Below are 21,297 nucleotides of genomic sequence, written 5' to 3'. Positions count from 1 at the left end.
CTGCAGTATATGCAACAGATTTCTTTCAGCTTATGTCAGGCATACATACACCCGCATACACACAGCCAGGGCATAGGCACAAGTAAAGTTTGTTAACATTTGATTTGATCGAGAAAAGCGCATTTATTATAAGGCATCATTTCTAACAGCAGATAGAAGTAGAAAAAAATATATTTTATTTTATAAATATTTTATAAAATATTTTATAAATATATTATTTTTTCTGCAACTCCGCGCTGCACTTGCGTGAACGTTGAACACACTGTACTTGGCCTACGTTAGACTGCCTCTGAAAAGCTACTGGTTATGTCTACTAGCCTAAGATGCCGATTATCTGCAACTTGCAAAAACTGCAGATTGATACATTTACCCCCAAATGTCCACGAAAAGATTCTTATGTTCTTCAGTCAAAATGAGGCAAAACAAAAACCATAAGAACCGTCCGCACTTAGTTCTTCTATGGAAGAACACACGCCGCTAAATGAAATATAAACAGACACAAGGTCTATTTATACTGTGTGGGGTTTCCCATGACAACAATATGGCTAGATATAGTGGCTCCTACATTACTGTACAATTGTGGGCAATTTATGGGAAACAGTGAAACAGGATTAAGTATTACATGGGATAAGTTCAGTTTTGTTATTTAATATGGCAGCAAGGTGATATTTACAAAGATTTGGTTGTTATGTTGGAGTTTAGTATTAATATTGCCAAATGCTGGTTGTTGAGTTTAATATGGACTGTATAGTGTAATATTATTTGGTAACGTCCTCTCACCCCCCTCCCCCTAAGTGAAGTTGTGAGGCATGTGTAAAAAGGGCAATGTGTAATGTCGGCTAGATAAATAGATGTGTGATGACATGGAAAATACTCTTGCATGTGATAAGTTAAGTGATATTGTTTGGAAGTGACTTTGCACAGAGAAGTTTTATTGAGCCGAGAGGTTGTAAGGTCAGGACTAGTCTGCAAGATAAGCTTTTGCTACGAGTACTAGAGCATTTGTATTGGAATAGTAATGTGTGTATATATATATATATATATATATATATATGTATTAGAGATGAGCGGTTCGGATTTGGATAAATCTGACAGATCCGGGGTTTGGGGTTCCAAGTGAAAACAAGTCATGGCTCGGTTTTGCACGCCAATTTCAGATCTTAAAACAAGGCAAGATGTCAGTTCCAGGAAAGCATTGATGCAAAACTCACGAGAGTTTATATCTTTTATATATATATATATATATATATATATATATATATATATATAGCCCTCCCTCGTTTTCTCTTGTGCCATTTTAGAACAGGCAGCGTGCAGGGAGGATGTTAGCTGCAGTGCTCTGCTCTGAAAATAGCATTCAGGGCGAAAGAGGGACAGAGAAATCAATAGTTTAGTTGTGATTATTGTAAAGCAGTTCTGTAGAGATCAGTCAGCTAGAATAGTTTGCTGATCAATTGATTTTAATTTTAATCTGTCAGAGATTTTAGACAGAGTAGTGGCTACTGGTTGTTATTAATGTAGATGTAATAGTACAAGTATATAGACTGAGTTAGATATCATTCTGAGCTAGTATTATAGTGGAGAAAAACAGTGTGCTTTTGCTGTATGACTGTTAGAAGCAGAATCCAAAAAACAAATAGATTTATTTCATTTAAAATTTTAAGTTTTTCTAGTGAAAGTAATCTTGTGTCGTGCAGTGACATCTGAACTAAATTTGAAAAATACTCTTTTTTATATTTTGCAATAGTCATTCAGTGACATTCATCATCATCATCATCATTTATTTATATAGCGCCACTTATTCCACAGCGCTGTACAGAGAACTCACTCACATCAGTCCCTACCCCATTGGGGCTTACAGTCCAAATTCCCTAATATACCCACACACAGACAGAGACAGACACACAGACTAGGGTCAATTTGTTAGCAGCCAATTAACCTACCAGTATGTTTTTGGAGTGTGGGAGGAAACCGGAGCACCCGGAGGAAACCCACGCAAACAAAGGGAGAACATACAAACTCCTCACAGATAAGGCCATGGTCGGGAATTGAACTCATGACCCCAGTGCAGATGTGCTAACCACTACGCCATAATACAAGGGTGTTTGCATGTGAAGGTATTTTATGGGCATTGTCGACATTCAGTGACCACATGTAGAACATTGCAGCGACTGCAAAAAAAATTAATCTACCATGCCACCAACTGAAGCAAACCCATTAGATAAAACAACCAAACATTTGTGTAAGATGCAAAAGATAAAAATGTTGAAACGCTACGCACACATTAATTTTGGAACGTTAGACTGCATGCATCATGGAGAGTGAAGAGAAAGTAATCAGATGTCTAGATGGGCAGAGGCATCAGTGGATATTTAGATAAGTAGGTGCCCAATTGTAAAGCGGTATGTAATTTGTTGTCGCTTTATAAATAAATGGTGATGATGATAGACGAAGGTAGCCTGCACCTATACTACAAAACTTACTACAACGCACACATAACATTTTAAATGTTACAGGACATCCATCATAGACAGTGAAGCTACAATAACAGGCAGAGGTCATTGGATGGACAGTGGTATGAATGAGTAGTGTTAGATATGTATAAAAGTAAATAGACGAAGGTGGCCTGCACGATACTAAAAACTTAAAATACTAGTACTATGCACTTCTCGATGGGCAAAGCATTCATTGGTAGCTTTCAAATACCTTGTTTTACTTATATGCTACGAGTAAGATAGATCTGTGCCCTTATGTTGCCCTTGTAAATCAAACAAGGGAACTTTGATATACTGTATATGCCATGTATATATGCATCCAGTTACCATATCCAGTGCAAGATTAAAATATCAATCTTGATTCATCCTTTTAGCTAAACTCAAGTGTAGTATCTGACCTAGTATGGTTGGTTTGGGACACCCTGAATGGGTGGGTCCCCTCAGTCTGATGCCAGAAGGCCGGTGGTGTTTGGAGCCCGAGGTACCTGAAGATGTAGTGGTGGTGGGACTGGAACCCTCACCTTGCACAATACCTCACCTTGCACAACCCTGGGATAAAGGTGACTGCCCAGCACTTGCGGCGGAAGTGGTCCCCAAGACCCATGTATATAAATACAGAATGTATATAAAAAATATTTATATGTTTATTTATATTAGTGAAGTGTAAGAAATATGTAAAAAAGACAGTTCAAAGAGGCCAAAAGTCACCCTTCCCACACAAGTATGTTTAATACTCACATTGATGCAGATTTGGTTGCCCAAACGATCTGTCTTGACAATACAATTGAAAGTCCACATTCTGAGAAATTAAGAGGAATTTGGCCCTGCAAAGAATACATAGAGTTAGAGAATGGTATAGACTGATTAATTATTTTTGGAGTTGAATTGGAGAAAGCAAATGTAACAATGACAAAAGTACAAAATCCTTCATTAAGACAGCTCACTGTAGACCTTGGCCAAAATGTGTGAACATTGGGACAGTTGTGAAGGGATCATTAGAAAATAGACTGGAAATGACTGAAAAAGACTGTTAATGCTATAAATTGTGATATATAATAAAAACAGCTCAAAATGATATATTTTACCTATTTTTTCATAATTTTTAATTAAATCCAGATCCAAAACAATATTTTGGCAAAACCAAAACACAATCATGTTTTAGACCGAAAACCACATCCAAATACAAAACATGTGGGTCAGTGCACATCTCTAACATATATATATATATATATATATATATATATATATATATATATATAAAATAGATTTATTTGTGTATATATTGAGTGCAATTAGAATTTATGGATATTGCTGCAATATGTAAGATGAAGATAATGCAGCCAACATGTGCATTGTAATAAATTCTGAGATACATACACAGAAGCACACATACATGATGAGCAAGAAAGTAATAACATATTGTACCCACACACAAAGGGCCTGATTCATTACGGAAAGTAAAGCAGAAAAAGAAGTAGTTTTGCACCTGGGCAAAACCATTTTGCATTGAAGGGGGAGGTAAATTTAAAATTTGGGGACAGATTTATAGTTGGGATAGAACATATCCTAGATTAACTTTAAATTGCAATGTATAAATAAAGCTCTCAAGTATTTGTGTGCTACATAAAAAGCAGCCAGTATTTAACTTGGGTAAAATAATAAACTAATCTGCACCCCTTGCATTGTAACATGGGTTTGTCCAGGAGAAAATGTACTAATTTTTTTGCCTTACTTTCCTTAATGAATCAGGCCCAGAGTATCATCTATGTTGAAATTATAATATATGTGCCGTGTGTAAGTTTATGTTAATGACATTATATTATTATATTATTGTACAAGAAAGGATTCCATTTCATACTTATACAATCATAACCAAAAGTTTTGAGAATGACACAAATATTGGTTTTCACAAAGTTTGTGGCTTCAGTGTTTTTAGACCTTTTTGTCAGATGTGGCTATGGTAATGAAGTAAAATTACAAGCATTTCATAAGTGTCAAAGGTTTTTATTGACAATTACATTAAGTTTATGCAAAGAGTCAATATTTGCAGTGTTGACCCTTCTTTTTAAAGACCTCAGCAATTCGCTCTGGCATGCTGTCAATCAACTTCTGGGCCACATACTGACTGATGGCCGCCCATTCTTGCCTAATCATTGCTTAGAGTTTGTCAGAATTTGTTTGATTTTTTTTGTCCACCCTCCTCTTGAGGATTGACCACAAGTTCTCAATGAGATTAAGGTCTGGGGAGTTTCCTGGCCATGGACCCAAAATTTCGATGTTTTGATTCCCGAGCCACTAAGTTATGACTTTTGCCTTATGGCAAGGTGCTCCATCATGCTGGAAAAGTCATTGTTCGTCACCAAACTGTTCTTGGATGGTTGGGAAAAGTTGCTCTTGGAGGATACTTTGGTACCATTCTGTATTCATGGCTGTGTTCTTAGGCAAAATTGTGAGCAAGCCCACTCCCTTGGCTGAGAAGCAACCCCACACATGAATGGTCTCAGGATGCTTTAGTGTTGGCATGACACAGGACTGATGGTAGCGCTCACCTTTCCTTCTGTGGACAAACGTTTTTCCTGATGCCCCAAACAATCTGAAAGGGGATACACAGAGAAAATGACTTTACCCCAGTCCTCAGCAGTCCAATCACTGCACGTTTTGCAGAATATCAATCTGTCCCTGATGTTTTTCCTGGACAGAAGTGGCTTCTTTGCTGGCCTTCTTGACACCAGGCCATCCCCCAAGAGTCTTCACCTCATTGTGTGTGCAGATGCACTCACACCTGCCTGCTGCTCTGCACTGGTGGTGCACCAATCCCACAGCTGAATCAACTTTAGGAGACGGTCCTTGGGCGCCCTGAAGTCTTCTTCACAACTATTGAACCTCTCTTCTTGAAGGTCTTGATGATCCAATAAATGGTTGATTTAGGTGCAATCTCACTAGCAGCAATATCCTTGCCAGTGAAGCCCTTTTTGTGCAAAGCAATGATTACTGCATGTGTTTCCTTGCAGGCAACCATGGTTAACAGAGGAAGAACAATGATTTCAAGCACCACCCTCCTTTTAAAGCTTCCAGTCTGTTATTCTAAAATCAGCATGACAGAGTGATCTCCAGCCTTGTCCTCGTCAACACTCTCACCTGTGTTAACGAGAGAATCACTGACCTGATGTCAGCTGGTCCTTTTGTGGCAGGGCTGAAATGTAGTGGAAATGTTGTTTTTGGGATAAAGTTCATTCTCATGGCAAAGAGGGACTTTGAAATTAATTGCAATTCATCTGATCACTCTTCTGGAGTATATGTAAATTGCCATCATAAAAACTTTTGCCCATGACTGTATATCTGCTTTGTGAATTATGATAATAAATTAGGTTTAAAGGACTGAAATAGTCGTGTCATAAGAAGGAAAGTGTTAAAGCGTGTGGTTATATCATGGGGCGTGACGTCATAACGCCCGACGTTCAATGAGGAGCGGCACAGAGCGGAGTTTGCAATCAAGAAGCAAAAAGAAGGAAGAGAAGAAAAGAGAAGAAAAGAGAAGGAAGAAGCTGATAGAAAAGGTAAGTGAAGCAACGGATGCAAGGGGGAGCAAAGGCAGCATGGCAGAGTGTGAAGGGGGCAAAGGCAGCATGGCAGAGTGTGAAGGGGGAGCAAAGGCAGCATGGCAGAGTCTGAAGGGGGGCAAAGTCAGCATGGCAGAGTCTGAAGGGGGGCAAAGGCAGCATGGCAGAGTGTGAAGGGGGCAAAGGCAGCATGGCAGAGTGAAGGGGGAGCAAAGGCAGCATGGCAGAGTCTGAAGGGGGGCAAAGGCAGCATGGCAGAGTGTAAAGGGGGCAAAGGCAGCATGGCAGAGTGTTTTGAGGTGCAAAGGCAGCATGGCTGAGTGTTTTGAGGGGCACTCCCTGAAGAGTCTGGCATTCTCCCTGATGCTGAGCCAGTACAAGACCTTGCATGATGACACAGTTCAGAAATTGTGTCCCGGTTCTTGCCCCGCAATAGATAAGTGGCAAGAGGGGGGGGAAAGCTTAATAACGCAAATATTGCATCATCTTAGCCCCCTGCTGTAATTGGCCAAAATTGTGACAATCGTTTAGGGGGCGGCCCACACGCCCATGTCCCTCATATTAGCCTGGCATAGAAGGCGAGGAAGCGCTACAGGTGTATTCGCCTAGGGCGGCTTGAATCCTTAATCAGGTCCTGCCAACACGGCCTACAGAGGCTAGAAAGAGCTCCAGTGCTCCTTATAAGTGGAGCAAGCTGCATTTTTGTGGCCACCCTTTCCATAGGAGAGCTAGAACTGCTCTGACCATGGTGGGGCTGGTTTGCAATGTGACACGGGAAGCCTCTCTAACCTGGGATTAGTTTCCACTATAGCAGGGGAATTCCACATTTGTCTCCATGGTTTGGTGGAAACCAGCCCGTGCTACAGAGTGCTGTGGTTGGTTAAAGGGTTCTGCATGTTTTATTTATTTGTTTATTTTCAACAATAATTTTTATTAGGATTTTTGAATTACAAGGGTAAAGAGAGCAAAATTAATATGGGTGGTAGGAGGACAAGGAAGGGGAGGGACAAGACAACACAGTGTTTATACAGCATACTTCCAATTATATACAGGAAATATAAACAATCTATTCAAGGAATGGTCATAGAGACTTCTACGGAGGGGTGGCTAGTGGCAATCTAGAGCACCACGAGGGGCTGGGTTGTCCGACACATACTCATGCCAGGCAAACCACTTCGTAAGAGGGGATGAGGCGGCAGTGGAGTAAGAGACCCCTAGCGTCTTCATTTCTAAACTCAGTTGCACCTTGGAGATAATTTTGGTGAGGGGGGAGGGGGGGGGCTACCAAGCTTGGGCTCTGGGCGCCCTGGTTGCGATATATATCTAACCTATGACATATCTGTCTCCAGAGGAGATCTGGGGGTAAATGTATCATACTCCGGTTTCTTCAACTCGCGGGAGTCCGGCGAGATGACAGCTAAAATTTAAACGGCGCTACCTTGTAAAGGCAAGTTTACCTTTACAAGGCAGCGCCGCTTTAAATTTTAGCTGTCATCTCGCCGAACTCCTGCAAGTTGTAGAAACCGGAGTATGATACATTTATCCCCTGGGGTGGAAACAGGTGGAGGAGCGCCGCTACTGGCGCCACCTGTAGGGCAATGTGGGTGACTTTCAGAACCAAAGCAATATGACTTGAGCAATCTTGCCTATCAGAAGCACGTCCAAATGATTTTACTTGTGGTTTGGTAAACTGCCAATCAGTATATTGCACATTTTGCATATTTGCCGTTTGAGATTTGGTGGTATTCATAATAGCGGTATGCTTGCAGTTTACCTTTCCTAAACCGTTTTGCAAAGCGCACAGCAAAACCGCATGAATGGAGCATTATAAATCCTGTTCTAAGTGTACTGCTATTATTAACCTTTGTGGGAAAATATAATAGTATATCTATAAATCTATAAAAGCTTGAGTGTCTGAAGTAATCCTGAAGGATTATATTTTAGCACTTAGTTGTGGCTAAGGAAAAATAAGAGCATTTGAAGCAGATTGGAAGGGATTCTCTGACCAACACTCCAACATGGTCATTGCAATGTGGGTAGTACAAGCAGTGTTTGTGTGACAGGGACATCTGTGAATAAGACCTTATTGTAATTTTTGAACATTTATAAGTAAACTATTGAGACCTTGAGAGCTTTAACTGGCTGTTTCAGGATTATCATGGTCTGAGAAATATATTGTATTTTTGCCACATAATTTAGACTAAGTAATGAACTTTGGATGTTGTTAAAGTCACTAAATAACTGGGATAAGGTTGTTTAATATAATGCACCTGCAAGGTAAGGCTTGGAGGGCTGCCTGTTCCCATCCCTGCTCTACGGTGTTCTCTTTAGTGTTACTCTCCCTCCATGTGTACAGCTCCTGTATGTAAGAAGAAGTAAAGTATTTAGTATAACAATATACAGCATGCCATAGTTGATTTTTTAATATAACATGGCATAAATACAGAATTCTTAAAATACCATTTCAAAATATTCTGCCATTACGGTAGAGAAATTTAAAATGCTAGGAAACAGGGGCAAATGCAGGATAAAAAAAATAAATAAAATATATATATATAGAGAGCTGCTGCGCATGTGGCCACGCATGCGCAGCAGCTCCATTTCGGCAATGCTGAATTGTACAGCAATCACGGCGCTGTCAAAGAAGCATACGTGGCAGTGCTGTATTGTAGTACAATACAGCACGCCGCGGACGCTTCTTTGACAGCGCCACGGCTGCTGTACAGTACAGTGCTGCTGTGTAGGGGCAATGTTTAACGCCCCTTCGTTCGCGGAGGGGAGGAGTTTCTGGAGAACCAGAAACCCCCCCTGCGTGCGCCCCTGAGGAAACTTCTGAAGTTACATATATACATATAGATTGTGCAACATTTTGCCATGGAATGCATACAGTGTCATGCACACTGACATTTATGTTATATATTATAAGAAATATATTATATTTACCTTGTGGAGGGTCTACTTCCACCTGCATTGAGACCTCCAATATACTCCAATATCTCTAGTTTCAGTTCTGTCCCCACCACTTCCAGTTTGGGCTCCTCCAGCTCAAGTAGCAGATTCTGAAGTGGTAGATCCTCCTCCATCTCTTATAAGAAGATCTACTGAAGTGGTAAAATTCCACTCTTCTCCCCTTCCTTCTACTGGAAGGAAGAAGAGAACTGGAGCTCACACCTCTGGAACGGTCATTCATAAACTACATCAATGTGGTCAGTTTGAGGGAGTGGGTGGCCTGGACAGTGAAAGGTCAGCCACTGCTGAGCCACCAACCATAGATGCCATCTCACTAGAAGGACCATCTCTTCTCACGGTTTTTAAAGATTTTTTTCGTATGTGTTAAACTGAGTAATAAATGGTCAAAAAAAAAGTATCCATACTGTTGTTAGCATCCCCTCTTGTAGTGTACAGATCTTTCCTCTCCACTACCATCGCTCTCTCTCTAGCTTTCAAAATAATACGGCTGATATATACCTCTAATTGTTGCTCAAACATGTCCACCGAGGAGCAGTTTCTCCCCAGTCTAGCAAACTGCAAATATGGAATATTCTGTTTATGCACTAAATATAATTAAATGAAATGATAATTTACCTTCTGCCAAATGTAGCTACTGGGCCGCTGCTGAAAAAGTCCTTTGGTTTTGCTCATGGAAGTTTGCCTGGTGTCTCGCGTGAAATCACTCTGTGCATGCTCAGAAAGATGGCGCACGCATATCCGGCCACGCAGATTTGCGTGATTCAGCCACTTACACCAGCCCGCATCTGGAGAGGCAGGGCAAGGCCGTTCTAACGTAGGTCGAGTACAGTATGGGCGTGTTCGCACTTTTGAAAACAGAATTGGAGTAATACGCCCGAGAAAGCAGTATTATTATTTGTAGGTGGTCAGGGGCAGGTGCCCAACAATGATGATGCTTGGGCTTGTCTTTTAGCGATAACACTACTGATGCTGACTGGTGCTTCTTCTTCCCTCTGGCATATATTATGCTACTGTGTACGTGTTTAAGCAAAACTTTTATTTTCATATTAGACATTTTTTAAGATGATTGATGTCCAACATTGAATGCGTTTGTTGCACATAAAACGAATGAATAAAAACATGGACGTAAGTGTCTGTGAGCACACATCTCCGTGCCTGCACTGACCAATCATCTCATGGCATCTTTACTCCTACAAAGGTTAATGTTTCAGCTGCTACATAAGGAAATCACAGAACAAATTCATTATGTAAAAACTGCATTGTGATTGTGCTTGTTGCAGACATAGTTACTGAAATGTAATCAGTCTACAAATGCAAACAGCTTGTTCACTTTTCTCAGTATCATGGATTTGTTTTGCAACAAGTGTTCACCCAATTGAAACTATTTTTTTGGGGGGGGGGGGAATTATTGTGGCACCTGATGTGACTTTGCATTGCTGTGTCTGATTACGTAAACAGAAATGTAATATTATTATTATTATTATTACTATTATTATTAACATTCATTTATATTGCACCAGCATATTCCGTAGCTCTTTGCAATTTGGAACACAGTAATAAGATGAGACTGGTAACTATAGACAGACAGAGAGGTAAGAGGCCCTGCTCGCAGGCTTACAATCTATAGAACTATTTTCGGGCAAATCAGTAAATGTGACTAGAAGATGACGTCTACTGGATTGTGTGTAGCATACTCTTCATGTTCCACCTTTGGCAAGTCACCTTCCGGCAGGGGCGGATCTAGAATTTTTTCTACCCCTGGCGATATAGGGGGGGGCGATTTAAGCCCCGCCCCCCTCTCTAACTTCTAAGGCTGCCGGCGGCTGCACAGTATGTGCAGGTCCGTTCGGCAGTGATAATGTGCTGTCCCGCTGCTCTGATTGTGTTTAAAACACAATCAGAGCAGCCGGGCAGCATATTATCACTGCCAAACTTACCTGCACAGTGTGCAGCCGCCGGCAGCAAGCCCCTGCTAGGGGGGGGGGCAATCGCCCCGATCGCCCCCCCCCCCCCCTGGATTCGCCACTGCCTTCCGGGCGGTCCGGGGGGCAGGTGTGCATGTGGGGTGGGGCTCAGATAATTGCGTCATTGGCCCCCGAACATGTCATCACCATTTTCGGCCTATACCAACAGGGGGCGGGCTCGCGATGACACTTGAATCGCGCAATTAAGCCCCCATCCCTTCTTTTAATTTACCGAACGGCCATGATCCGGGAGGTTGCCCTGCTCTCCCAGGAGTCCGGGAGGACTCCCAGAAATTCAGGAGTCTCTCGGACATTCCAGGAGAGTAGGCAGCTATGATCTCATGTCTTACTAAGATGGCTTTTCAACTCCTATTTATGTGGCTAAACTTATCTGACAACACAAGTTCTCTGCCAAAATATATTGTACTTGACATAATGGGTGACAGTTTAAAACTTTATATTGACCTGAAGTGTTGTGCAAAATATCTATATCACTGCGTCTCTTTTCATCTCTCTGTCATATCTCAATATTGTGCAAAATCCCTCCAAAGATATATAGATATATATATATATATATATATATATATATATATATATATATATATATGTATATGTATATATATATATATATATATGTGTATATATTGTACAACTGGCACATCTGGGCTTGACTAGATTTTACTCTGGGAAAAGGTTGCCGGACCCAGCTCTAAAGCATTGGTTAATATGTTGGCGTGATATAGATAGAGCTGAACAATAGTAGCAGTCTCAAACTTGATGTTTGGCAAGTATAATACACAGCTGAAATTACAAGAGCATAAGTTTTCATCTATGGGTATTTTGCAGTGTAACCATGGACTGCTTTTGCTATTTTCCAGCCGCTACGTGATATGTTTGGATAATGTCATTAGAAAATAAGTGGAAAAAGGATAAACAGAATATTATCACACAGTGCAATAGCTATAGAAGTAAATGTTTATGATAATAATAATAGGGTTGGAAGTATGCAAATAATTTGATATAATGCAACAAGCCAATGCTTGCTTTTTTAAAACTGTATATAAAATAATAATTATATATGATTACTTGGTGTTAATGCCAATTACATCAGCAGCAAATACTCCTTTTACCCCCATGATTGTAGGTATCTAACCAGTCATAGACATACCAGGGTAAATCTTAGTGCTCGTGTTGTGTTTACTGCACGGGAACTGAGGTTTATAAGACTTGCATTACACAGACAGTGGACCACAGCTCTCAATGTGATCCTCTCTGTACAGAGCACATTATAGGTATTAGATCAGCAACACGTGTGTTCTGAGTGAGCGGAACTGTAGTACTGGGATCGCAGGGGGAAGAAGAAAGAGAGCACAATCCGGACAGTGGAACGCACAACCCGGAATGCCTAAGAATTACAGACCGGAAGTTAGACGCAGCTTACTGTTTCCATCACAGTGAAGGATACATTTCCCCATTGATAGTGATTGCAGGTAAACAATGATGACACATTATACAGGAGGAGCTGATACTGAATATACATTATACGGAGGAGTCTCTGTGGTCATGTGATCAGTGTACAGCCAGAGGTATGAGGCTCTGGGATCATATAATGTGTGGTTTTGGATACTTATAGTTTTGTGATATGACCAGACTCTGTATAGTCAGATGTACTGGGCTCTGGTATCATGTAGTGGGGAAGGGAATATTGGATATGCTAGTTTGTGCTGGTCTGAGACATTGTTATATTTGTATTAAATGAGCTGTGGATGTGCTATATAAAGTCCTCCAGCCATAGGTATAAGCAGATTAATAATTATATTTTTCAGCGTCAGTGATGCTAGTTGGATTTAAGTTCCGATATAAAAAACTTTAAATAATTTCACTATCACTTTATGTCCCTTGTACCGTTAATCTTACTAAACTTGGAAGAAGGCCATCAAATTGCTCTGTGGATAGGGAATAATGGGTAGTGGTATTGTCATATTAATGCCGATGTAATCCATATGTTTATTAATATGTTATTCCCAGAGAATCAGGCTGTGAGGACTGCCACCAGAGGTCACATGAAAGTGATCTATATATCACTACATAGATCATTCAGCCTCTGACTGGAGAGGTGAGCATTGCTGGGAATGGGACATTATACAGTAACACCAGGGGATGTGTCTGGGTGATGACTGTATCATTGTGTGTGTCAGGTTCCTATAAGGTGTCAGGATGTCACTGTCTATTTCTCCATGGAGGAGTGGGAGTATTTAGAAGGACACAAGGATCTGTACAAGGACGTCATGATGGAAAATCTCCGGCCCCTCACATCACTGGGTAAGAGGTGGTTTAATCACAGACCTGTTTGCTTGTATTCCAAATGTTTGTATGTCCTTGCCTAACTGTTGAAAATCCCAGCCTTGCAGTGGTACGTGATCTTTCAGAATCTGGTGATAGGTTTCAGTGAATTCTTTAAATGATGCCTGCCTAGCTTAGCAATTTTTGACAAAAAAAAAAAGTCAAGGCTGAGGAAGATAGGATACAGTACAAATAAAATGGAATGGGGGCATACAAAAAAGAAAATGTAAGTAAAGTGGTTCCTGTAAGGTAAAGGCACACCCATGTCAAATGTGCAAGGGTAGGACACATAGCTTGCCAAACATCTAATCACCAATGCTGCTCCAATAGTCTTAGTAATCATGTTTAATTCCCTGGCTTTCTGCATTGTCCAAATATGTAATCCACGGTCCCTATTGTTACGAGGCCCCTCAGACGTGTCCCGGCCATCGTCATAACGACCAGGGCATTCCTTCCGGTCTTCGTCCCGGGCCGTCACCATGGCGACGGCCCGGGACGCTCTGCACATACCACCGGGCAGCCGGGAGCGTGTGCAATCTTGGAATAATTAGCCTACTGCTGGAGGTGATTACCCTCCTGTGTTCCTCAGTCTCTATTGGCTCTTGCAGGTATTTAAGGCAGGGAGGGCTTGGCCTCCCTGCAGGTTATAGCTTCAGTTCCTGGCTGCTGACCTGCTCCATATTCTGCTCCTGTATTGTTTTGGATTGACTCTTCTGTGTATGACCTTTGGCTTGCAAATTGGACCCTGTTTGATTGCTCGTGACCCTGACCTCTGCCTGTTCCCTGGATAGTCTGTTTTGCTGCAGGCCCTGACCTCAGCCTGGACCTCACTCCTCTGCCTACCCTTGCCCTTTGACCTTGGTCTGTCTTGGACTTCGCTATCTCCTGCCATCAGGCCCTCACCTGCGCTGTGGAAATCCATAAACTTGTACTACTCTGAGTTTAAGACCTGGGGGCATCTGAGTACCTGTGAGTGTGTTCAGCTCTACGGGAAAGGCGGCTGCTATAGGTGAAGACCTCTTCTGCCTGTTCTACAAGTTTATGACATTTGCCGCTAGCCCTAACACCTATGGATCTTAGAACTTATCCACCCTATTAGAATTTACAATGGTGACTTCCATGATCATCCTGAATATCCACTCTGACTCTAAATCAGCTGCCAATACAAACCAGCATCTCTAAGGAATGTTCCTAGCACCTTGTTGTATCCATGACACAAAGAATCCAGGCTGATCAGGGGGCAGAGGGGGTTCTACCCAGTGCTAGAAAGGTGTACCTAATAAAGTGGCTACTGAGTGTATGATCTAATATGTGGGTAATACAATTATCTATAATATAAAAGCCTAGCGGCGTGTGTTAGTCTGTGTGTGAAAAAAAAAAAACAAGCTGCAGCGCCACCTGCTGGGCGGAGTTATACACTGACCTACTAAATTCTTAGCATTATCTAATATATAAAAGTAAAAACCTATTTTCTCAGAAAGGGCTCATCCAATTGACCTGAAATTTGGTATACTGACATTATTTGACAAAAAAATTAGAATAGTGAAGTCAGTTAACTTCCATCATCCCCCCTTCCCCCCCATGGGAGTGGTAGTAAAGGCTAAATTTACGAGTTGAGGGGTCAAACTCATTTTCGTGAGGTAATTTTACCTCATGGACACCATTAAAAAGGGCGCTTGCGTCGGGAAGTAACGCTCTTCCCCTGAGGAGGCCTGGGCTAGGCCCAAATGCATGACAAGAACCTTTTTAAGACCTTAAGTAGCTTGATTTGACTAGAATGCATGAGTATCATGCACGGGTTAACTTGTGTAACATATGTGCCTGCGGAGCTTTGGAGAACAAACATTTGTGAAATGCTGTTTGACTAGAGATTATGTACCAGCAATACTATATTTTATAATTAGTCTCTAATGATAGGACACACCTAGATTAATTAGGAATCTTATTAATAATATGACACCAGTCCTTTAATTCTAGAGAAGGTCTCCGCTCATTTTCCCATTTGATAATGTGTGATGGGAGGTCACTAGATCAACTATTAGTGTTTTTATATGTGCTGGAAACTGTTAGCTTCCTAATAGAGGAGTAAATAAAAAACTTTTGTAAAGGTTTTAATCTTCTTTTGAAGTTGTATACGTTATATAAATATACATAAAACATAATTCTAATCCAATTGTGGTAAATTGCATTTATCTCTATGTAATTTAAATGGGATAAAGGAGTCTTCTTCAAGTCAATGGTGTATTCTGACCCTTCTTCCAAGATTCCAGTTAGAGATGAACTGTGGTTCGGTACTAGTTAAGAATTGAGAATTCCTACATAAAGTCTTTAGAGAAGACCAATATCAGATAGAGATCTGGATTGAGTCATATCTGCAGTACTGAGGCAATAGTAGGATGATCTCTAGCCAGATTGGGCCTATACATTGTAGGAATCCATGGTAATTTACCTAATGTTTATCTCCGAATCTAGAATTTGCTACATCTATCTGAAGTTTCTCGGATTGGTCCATCTCTAACAGTCAACATTTTTGTCTTGGATGTCGTTTCCTCCATATAAAAGATGACATAAGCTGAGGCAGTATTTATGGACACCAATTGGGAGTGTTTGACATAAGTAAAGTATCTTTGAGAGAGGGGATATTTTTTTAGGTTTATTCTAACAATCCATGATATAGAAAGATTGTCCTAATTACAGAGATCAGTTTCGTCAGCATAGAGGGATAGCTAGTTTGGAAAAGCAATGGAGTACAAGGAGTCAATTTGGTCCCCAAGAATTAGGTTTCCATTACCATATTAGATGAAGATCAATGAAAGGGATATTTCAGTTGTAAGGTATGTAGTGTAGCCAAATTCATCTTAAAAAAGGATACATTGTCAATGTTTTCCAATTCTTGTAATTTCCGAGGAAGGAATTGCACTGGATTTGAAAGGCTAATCAAGGTATGGTCAGCAAAAAGTGCAAGTTTATGTTCCCTACAACCAATGGCATGCACCAAAACTTCCACGGTTATCATAAAGAGCAAACCCGATAACTGGTAGCCTTGTTGCATTCAATTAATTAGTCAAAAGAAATTTGTATGAAAGTATGCCATTAACTTTCATCCTTGCTATGGGATATGATTAGAGTACTTTAACATATTCTAGATATATATTGAGAAATTCCATGTGCTGCATTACCTGGAATATAAAAGACCAATTCAACCAATCAGAAGCCTTTTCTGCACCTGTGGATAATGGCATTGGAGCTATAGCTTATTGATAAGCGTAATCTATAATGTTTATTATTCTCACTCATCATCCTCATCATCTTATTATATAGCGCTACCAATTCTGCAGCAATGTGCAGAGTATATTTGTCATTCACATCAGTCCCTGCGCCATTGGAGATTTCAGTCTACAGTTCCATAGACAGAAAGAGTAGGGTTAACTTTGTCAGCAGCCAATTAACCTACCAGTATGTTTTTGGAGTGTGGGAGGAAACTGGAGCACCCAGAGGAAACCCACGCAAACACGGGTAGAACATACAAACTCCACATACACAATATCGACAAAAGTATTCGGATGCTTGACCTTTATACCAACAGGGACTGTAATGATGTTGTATTCAAATACATATACTTTAATATAGAGCTGGTCCCCCTTTTGCAGCGATAACTGCTTCCACTCTTCTTGGAAGGCTTTTCACAAGATGCTCGAGTGTTTCTGTGGGAATTTGTGCCCATTCATTCTGAAGATCATTTATGAGGTCAGGCACTGATGCTGGACGAGAAGGCCTGGCTCTCAATCTCCGTTCCAGTTTATCCCAAAAGTGTTCGATAGGGTTGAGGTCAGGACTCTGTGCGGGCCAGTCAAGTTCTTCCACTCCGAACTCATCAAACTGTGTCTTTGTAGTCCTTGCTGTGTGCACTGGGGCACAGTCATGTTGGAATACAAAAGAGCCTTCCTCAAACTGTTGCCACAAAGTTGGAAGCATAGCATTGTCTAAAATTACTTGGTATGCTGAAACATTAAGGTTACCCTTCACTGGAGATAAGGGGCCTAGCCCAAACCCAGAAAAACAGCCCCATACCATTATCCCTCCTCCACCAAACTTCACAGTTGGCATAATGCAGTCAGGCAGGTAACGCTCTCCCGGCATCTGCCAAAACCAGACTCTCCCATTTGACTGCCAAACAGAGAAACATGATTCGTTACTCCATTGAAAATGTTTCCACTGCTCCACAGTCCAGTGTCGGCGTGTTTTACGCCACTCCATCTGACCCTTGGCATTGGTCTTGGTGATGTGAGGCTTGCATGCAACTGCTCAGTCATGGAAACCCATTCCATTAAGCTCCCGCTGCACAGTTTTTGTGCTTACATTAATGCCAGTGTAAGTTCAGAACTCTTCAGCTATGGAATCAGCAGAGCGTTAGCAACTTTTATGCACCATATACCTTAGCAGTCCATGACCCCGCTCTGTGATTTTACATGGTCTTCCGCTTCATTGCTGTTGTTCCTAAACATATCCACTTTCTAATAATATCACTTACAGTTGACCGTGGAATCTCCAGCAGGGATGAAATTTCATGAACCGTCTTATTGCAAAGGTGGTGGCATCCTATCACAGTACCACGCTTATAGCCACTGAGCTCTTCAGAACGACCCATTATATATCACAAATGTTTACAAATGCAGACTGCATGGCTAGGTGCTTGATTATATACACCTCTGGCAATGGGTCTGATTGTAACACCTTAATTCAATAATCAACAGGTGTGGCCAAATACTTTTGTCCATATAGTGTATATAAGTATAATCTCACTATTAAATGTGAATTACCAATTAAATAGCTTTTGTCACAAATGGTTAATTGATCTACTAGGGATTTTTTTTAAGCAGTAGATTTTCCCAAGACAATATTGTTGTTGTTATCATCCATTCTTTTGTCATTTCTTGTAGCAAACTAATGTCAGTAAGTGATACCAGCAAGTTTGGAGGATTTATAATTGTGTTGGATTGATTCAACTACTAAATAACAGTTATAAATACAAACACATGACAAGCATGGAGCAGACACCAAGGAATGATACATGTTGTCTTATTATACTGTAACCATAATGTGTTTCTTTCCAGCAGACTTCTCTCAAGCCAGAAGTACACCTGGAGGACCCCACACCACTATTTCTTCTATGCAAGATCACAGTTTTGTTATAAATATCCAGACTGCAAAATACTCATCAACAAATGAACAAAACACAATCAACTGTCTGGAGAACGTTACTGAGAAACCATTTTCATGTGAAGACGGAAACCTCACTAATATCCACATTACACCCACAGATCATACACAGTATATATCTACTCATATTAAGAAGGAATCCGTCTCATGTGATGAAGGAAATCTCCCAAACTCTGATATTTATACACCCACAGATCATACACAATACACATCTAGTAATATTAAGGAGGAATCCAACCCATCTGAAGAAGGAAATATCACACTCGCTGATATTTATACACCCACAGATCATACACAATACACATCTACTCATCTTAAGGAGGAATCTGTCTCATGTGAAGAAGGAAATCTCCCAAACACTGATATTTGTACACCCACAGATAATATACAATATATATGTACTCAAATTAAAGAGGAATCTGTCTCGTATGAAGAAGAAAATATCACTGACATTTATACACCCACAGATCCTACACAATACACATCTATCCATATTAAGGAGGAATCAGTCTCATATGAAGAAGGAAATATCACACTCGCTGATATTTATACACCCACAGATCATACACAATACACAGTCTCATATGAAGATGGAAATATCACAAATATTGACAAGTCTGTTTCCTGCTCAGTCTGTGGTAAATGTTTTGTAGATAACTTGGATTTAGTTAAACACCTGAAAATTCTTACAGGAGAGAAGCCATATTCTTGCTGCAGCTGTGGTAAACGTTACAAACAGAAGACAGCGCTTCTAACACATCAATGGAATCACACGGGAGAGAAGCCTTTTTCATGCACTGTGTGTGAGAATTTTTTTACCAAGAAGTCAAATCTTATAAGACATCAGCTAACTCACACAGGGGAAAAACCATTTTCGTGTTCTGTTTGTGGGAAATGTTTTAACAAGAAGTCGAATCTCATAACACATCAGCGAAATCACACTGGAGAGAAGCCATATTCATGTTCTGTTTGTGGTAAAAGTTATACCCAGAAGTCAGCACTAATAACACATCAGTGGATTCATAGAGGGGAGAAGCCATATCCTTGCTCAGAATGTGGGAAGTGTTTTACCAGCAATGCATGTCTTACAGTACATCAGAAAATTCACATAGGAGATAAACCATATTCTTGCTCAGAATGTGGTAAGTGTTTTCTTCATAGCTCAAGTCTTGTTGTACATCAGAGAATTCACACAGGAGAAAAACCCTATTCTTGCTCAGAATGTGGGAAATGTTTTATCTGCAAAGCAGACCTTGATAAACATCAGAGGGTTCACACAGGAGAGAAACCATATTCTTGCTGTGAATGTGGGAAACATTTTATGCATAACTCAAACTTGGCTGTACATCAGAGAATACACACTGGAGAGAAACGATATACTTGTTCTGAATGTGGAAATAGTTTTATCTGTAAATCAGATCTTGGTAAGCATATGCGAATTCATACTGGAGAGAAGCCATATTCTTGTTTTGAATGTGGGAAATGTTTTAGGCGAAATTTTAGCCTTGTTGAACACCAGAGAATTCACACAGGTGAAAAACCGTATTCTTGCTCTGAATGTGGGAATTGTTTTAGATTGAAAAATCAATTAACCTATCATGCTAAAAGTCATAAATGAAATTCCTTTTTTCTAACCCCAATGTGATAAAGATATTTCCTTGGTCTCCCTGTGAATTTCTATTGACACAATTATATCACCAGTGGTTCAGTGGCTGTAATTAGTTGATATACAGACATACACGAGTTTGAAAACTTGGTTTATTCTAGGTAAATAGGATTGGGGCAGGGAGGAAGTAAATTAAATTTCACTCCACTGCCGGCATACATGTGTAGGTCCGCAGTTATGTGCAGGTGTGCTCTACAGGTTAGATTTTTGGAAACTTACTAATGGTAATCCGCTCCTAGAGGCAGGGAAGAAAGGAAGGGACATAGACTATAATCCCTTGAGCAGGGAAGAACACAAATGCCTCAAATATGTAATTGGTAAAAAATGCAAGATAGGTGAAGACACCACAGTCACAACTAAAAGAATAAAAATGGTGGTGGACTAGTGAAAAGACTATTATTCCTGGAAGCAACAACACTGTAACAATAAGGAGTGTTAACTGGCAGCTGTATTAAACTTTTCACCTTGATGATGAAGCTTCACTTTGTCTTCTTAGGCAAAGTGGTCTGAGGTCTCTTTGGTTCCTTGCTTTGCTTAGTGGTTATAGTGAAGAAAACAATAATATCAATGTTTTGGTCTTTGGGAGACTTGGCATCTTGCAGTAGTTGATTGGAAGACTTACCACATCTGATGGTTGCTAGGATCTTTTTTTAAATCAGATGGTCTCCAATAATGTTTCACAAAGGTCTGAGCTGTAGACCAGCAAGCAGCATACATAATTGCTGGTAAAGGTATGTCTTTTGCTGCTCTTTGGTGGTGGCTGCACCCTGCAGTGACAGGCCCCTGAATTGGTTATTATCTATGCCTGCTTACCTCATAGATGTGACAATCCAGCCCCTGATAGTAGAGGATCTCGCAGGCCAGAAATGTTTTCAACAGGTTCAAAACGATTGAGAGACATTCTTTCCTTGAGGAGCTGTGAGGCCAAGGTAGGCTGAGAGTATACAACACAGAGATTAGGCTTTGTAGAATCTTGGATAAGATAAAATTCCATGATGGGCTGCCTAAACGAAGATGTCTTAGTGTGCCCTTTCAAAATAACACGGTTGTCCCCCAGGGGTCTGTAACTTGAATGAGAA

The 21,297-nt window shown here is 40.6% G+C and overlaps 2 protein-coding genes across 2 annotated transcripts in view; both read left to right on the top strand.

The window, feature by feature from the left end:
* Positions 1-21,297, top strand: part of LOC142160027 (uncharacterized) — a 334,423-nt gene that overhangs the window by 202,529 nt on the left and 110,597 nt on the right. The gene's annotated exons all lie outside the window — the stretch shown is intronic.
* Positions 12,384-21,297, top strand: part of LOC142095450 (uncharacterized) — a 45,258-nt gene continuing 36,344 nt past the window's right edge. The window contains exons 1-4 of the mRNA XM_075178395.1: positions 12,384-12,479; positions 13,018-13,105; positions 13,188-13,311; positions 18,447-20,159. Coding sequence (XP_075034496.1) covers positions 13,227-13,311; positions 18,447-20,159 — 1,798 coding nt within the window. The 5' untranslated portion in view covers positions 12,384-12,479; positions 13,018-13,105; positions 13,188-13,226. The remainder of the gene's footprint in view (positions 12,480-13,017; positions 13,106-13,187; positions 13,312-18,446; positions 20,160-21,297) is intronic.

Source organism: Mixophyes fleayi, chromosome 6 (assembly GCF_038048845.1).
Source record: "Mixophyes fleayi isolate aMixFle1 chromosome 6, aMixFle1.hap1, whole genome shotgun sequence".
NCBI classification, from domain to species: Eukaryota; Metazoa; Chordata; class Amphibia; order Anura; family Limnodynastidae; genus Mixophyes; species Mixophyes fleayi.
This window is presented reverse-complemented; position numbering and strand designations above follow the sequence as displayed.